The sequence below is a fragment of the Austrofundulus limnaeus genome, unplaced genomic scaffold, assembly GCF_001266775.1.
Source record: "Austrofundulus limnaeus strain Quisiro unplaced genomic scaffold, Austrofundulus_limnaeus-1.0 Scaffold971, whole genome shotgun sequence".
Classification (NCBI taxonomy): domain Eukaryota; kingdom Metazoa; phylum Chordata; class Actinopteri; order Cyprinodontiformes; family Rivulidae; genus Austrofundulus; species Austrofundulus limnaeus.
In genome coordinates this window covers 144,096-148,567 of record NW_013953373.1, presented here as the reverse complement: position 1 = coordinate 148,567, position 4,472 = coordinate 144,096, and the positions used below count along the sequence as shown (strand labels likewise).

At 44.6% G+C, this 4,472-nt stretch overlaps 1 protein-coding gene across 1 annotated transcript in view; it reads left to right on the top strand.

Moving 5' to 3' along the window:
• Positions 1-4,472, top strand: part of LOC106533557 (ephrin-B2a) — a gene marked incomplete in the record, with an annotated part of 27,213 nt that overhangs the window by 6,176 nt on the left and 16,565 nt on the right. The window contains 1 exon segment of the mRNA XM_014029912.1: positions 2,190-2,473. Coding sequence (XP_013885366.1) covers positions 2,190-2,473 — 284 coding nt within the window.

Below are 4,472 nucleotides of genomic sequence, written 5' to 3'. Positions count from 1 at the left end.
ATAAAAAGAGCTGCTAAAAGTATAAACAACTGCGTTAAATCATTTTCATTTATTCAGAAGACACAGCGTCGCGCACCATACCGGAAAACATAGATTGTTGTTTGATGTAAACATTTCCCGAAGCAGAGACCCCCATCAGCTGGAATCTGGTCCAGTAAAACCTTTGGACCCTCAGAGATCCAGTATCTGTCTGAGCTTCTCTGTTATGAAGCTGGTTTTCATGGAAACACATTTTATATTAGAGCCAGTGTTTAAGGACTTTGACAGCTCGCTGATCAAGAGGAGCTGGCTCCGCCCACTTTGGGTAGAAAACTGTCCAACAGGAAATGAAAACAGGAGATAATCAGGATGTTCTGCCTAAAACTGTTCAAAGTGAGTCTGTAAATACTGTGATGGGTGGTCAGGGGTGGGGTTAGGTCAGGATGATTAACTCTAACCTAACCTGGGCGGGGCCTCTCATCTCATGTGATCAACTTCAGTCCAAATTTATAAAAAAGTTTTTTATCTAATGCTAAAAACATTGATCAGCTGTGGAAGAAATGATTTACAGACCACACACAGCAAAATACAAAGTGTTAAGTTAACACTTTTTATGAGTTTAAAATTACACTATTACACTATTTAACACAATAGTGTTAAATATTTGACACCCACTGGTGTTCTTTTATGACACTACATAAGTGCACTTTTAATTCAAAATTGTGTTATTCTCTTTCATTGCTAGTGTTAAAATCTTAACACGAGTAGTGTCATTTTATGACACATTAAGTGTATTGTAACATTGGAGTTGTGTTATTTCCTTATACTAATGTGTTAACATTTATTGTTTTGTCTTAATACATATAAAATGCATTCTGCATTTAGTAGCTTTCCATGTAAGATCAGTGTAAGTTTTAGGCTACAGAACAGATTGCACTCTGGCTCAGAGATAAGGTAAAATATTTAAATGTATGAACACAGCAGCACAACAGAGTTGACCTTCAGTTTCAAGTTTTTTCAATTTCACTTCTTTATTCATTTCATTAAAACAAAACAAATAATTTTATATACAATATACAATAAAAAGAAAAATATAAAAAGAAAAATGAGAGAGAAAAAATATATATGTATATCAAAACCACAAATGAAATGAAATGAAATGCAGTAGAGACCTTCACACACCAGGAAGTACCTCTCAGTCATGGTGTCGATTTATGACCAATGACACAAACTTAAACTTGAACAATTAACTAACCTGAACCAAACAACTAACCAGATCAACTCATTTTTACACTGATGGACTTCTTTAATAGTCATAAACATGCAACATACATGGTGTTATATAACAGTGGGTGGAGCTTATTTAACTCTCTCCAGAGTTAAGACAACACTGATAATTAACTCTGTGAATTAACTCTTAACACTGGCTGTCAGTCAACTCAGAAAGTGTTAAAATAACACTTCAGGAGTTAAATCAACTCTGAAAAGTTCAACACTGAAATGTTAACACTCTGGTTTTTGCTGTGCAATGTTTGTTTCTTGAACACAGGTTCTTATCAAACCCAAAACAAGGCGGAGCTTAGTTTCACCCAAAAGTGGGCGGGGCTTTGTGCAGAAGTGACATTTTGGTACACTTTCAGAAAACCTTCAGTTTTTGTGCCGGTCCTTGATCCAGTCCTGGTTCTAATGGTTCTGAATGGGTTTCAGCTGTTGCAGGCTTCTGTTTTACAGTAAATATTTCAAGTGAAATCAAAGAAAACTCTTTAATCCTGGACCTGAAACTCTTCAGCCTCCATTAGTTTGATCCGTTTCCACAGAAAACATCTCAAACTTGAAATAAATCCAGTTTCTCCGGTGAAGGTTTTGGTTTTTGGAGGATTTTATTTGAAGCTCAGATTTTTCAGCTGAAACTGTGATTTTATCCCTTTTTGTTCCCGTTTGTATCGGACCACYGAGCGCAGCCTTCATCTTGTTAATGTGTTTAATGATTGGCTGGTTCTGGTTCTGCTGAGTGGTTCTGCTCTCAGATATGGAGGTCTGCCATCATGTAAAATTAATGGACACAATCAGTAATTACCACATCAATAATTAAGCTCACTCTGTGAGCGTGGAGTGGCTCGGTGGCTCACACTCAGTCCACCATGCATTATGAATGACCCGGCATCAGATCTGATCTGGTTCTGGTTCTAACACCACTGTTTCTCTTCCAGATTCGTGCCGGGCCAAGGCGTGGTTCTGTACCCGCAGATCGGGGATAAGTTGGACATAGTGTGCCCGCGGGTGGACGGCGGCGTGACGGACGGCGTGGAGTACTACAAGGTGTACATGGTTCCCAAGGAGCAGCTGGAGAGCTGCACCATCACCAAGGCCGACACGCCGCTGCTGAACTGCGTCAAACCGGACCAGGACGTCAAGTTCACCCTGAAGTTCCAGGAGTTCAGCCCCAACCTGTGGGGGCTGGAGTTCTTCAAGGGCAAGGACTACTACATCATCTGTGAGTACGGGTCTCAGAACCACACACACCTCACTCACAGCAGGACCCGGTCCGCCTCAACGGTTCTGTCCTAAGAAGCTTCTCAGAACCACCCCCCGGTTTGAAACACGGGGGGTGGACTGAACCATCTGCGTGGCTCTGATGGGGGGTGTCGGTGCTGCAGATTGGACCATCTGCAAGGTTCTGTCAGAGCCATCTGTGAGCCGGGTCGGGACGGGTTCTGACAGGGAAGGAGGGAGCTGGGTCCTGTGTCTGTCCCAGAATCCTCTGGTTCCAGAGTTCTGGTTCTACCTAAACCCATRCTGGTGCATGGTTCTGGTTCTCAGAACCAGGAAATGAAACTAATTAGGTCTGGATCTGAGCTGTGGATGAGATTATTAAAGATAAAGACTGGTGATGGTTTTTCACTCAGTCTTTGGTTCTGATTCTCCTTCAGTCCAAGTAAAACCTGGACCAGAACCGGTCCCCTCTGCTAGTTTACCTTCGTCTAAAACCCTCGTCTTCATCACTCCGCTGAGTCAGCAGGTTGGATCAGAACAAGCTGTGGGAAACGTCGATTCAGATCTGAACCAGTCAGTTTTTCTGCTCCGACAGAATCAATCGGCTCTTCAGGGTAAAACCTCTGTTACAGCAAACATCTCTTCTACTTACAGATTTTAATATTTAAAACCAATAAACTAGAGTTTAAAGATGGACCTGATGTTTCTGTGTGTGTGTGTGTGTGTGTGTGTGTGTGTGTGTGTGTGTGTGAGACACTGCCTGTGTAAAGTTCACTGCCAGGCTTTCATTAGTCTCTTGGAGTGACTCTCAGTAACTAATTAATTAAGCGGTGTTTAATCCTCAGTTTCTCCTCACAATAGCTGAGCTCGTCTCATCGTCTCCACACATCTGACGCTCCACCAATCGGATTAGGGCAGCCTCTGCCGGGCCGCTGCCGGGCCGCTGCCGGGCCGCTGCCGGGCCGCTGCCGGGCCGCTGCCGGGCCGCTGCCGGGCCGCTGGGCTCCATGTTTCCTCTCGCATCACTTCAGAGGAACGTGGAGAAAGTGAAGATGTTGGTGTGCGTCCTCTTCCCGTGTCCTCTTCCGTGTCCTCTTCCCGTGTCCTCAGGACGTGTCCTCAGGACGTGTCCCTGCATTCAGGCAGATTTGTCAGCACCGCCACACGTCTTCTTCTTCTGCCCGTTTGTGCTTCCAACAGCCGAGCCACGCTCCGATGAGTCTGATGGGATTGTTTACGGCAGCGTGGCCTGCAGCTGAGGAGGCAGGGGAGGCAGGGGAGGGGGCCGAAGAGTGACGTAAGGGAGCTAAAGAGGAAGAAATGGAGCTAAAGAGGAGGAAGTGTGGGAGAAGGAGGGATCAGATGTTTGATTCAGAGGATTAGTTGTTGTTTTAAAGCCTCAGGATTGGTTCATTAATAAATAATGATGATAAATAATAATAATTAATGATAATCAGATSAGTCTGTGGGAAACACGGACAGGAAACAAAGCTCTTCTCACGACACTGATTAAACTCAGACAATAGATGCAAAATGTCGGTTTTTTGTGATCAGCCTGGTTGTTCGGCAGCTCTGGTATTCTGGGTGACCCGGCTTCGCTCCGGCCTGTTTCAGGGGGTCTCGGGGGTCCASAAAGGGACCAAAGGCGCCTGCTGTCAGAGGGGATTACAGCCCACGGCTGTGACGGGCGTCGACCCCGCGCCGCCGCCACGTCCTCACGCTGCAGGGAAACCCAACGGATGGCGCCGGCGTTTAGCTCATAGTCTGCTCCTGAACAGGTCCTGGTTCTGTCCATCGTGCCTGACCCGTCTCAGGACCTGTCCTAACAGTTCTGACCCGTTGTCTTTGTCCAGCTGGACATTGTTTATCCTGTCAGAACTGGAAACATGTATCATGTATCAACTAAAAGCAGTTATTAAAGGGATCCAGGATTAGTTGTAACTTTAGACTTTATTTGATAAACATTTAATTTTACTGTAAAATAAAGACTGTAAAAATAC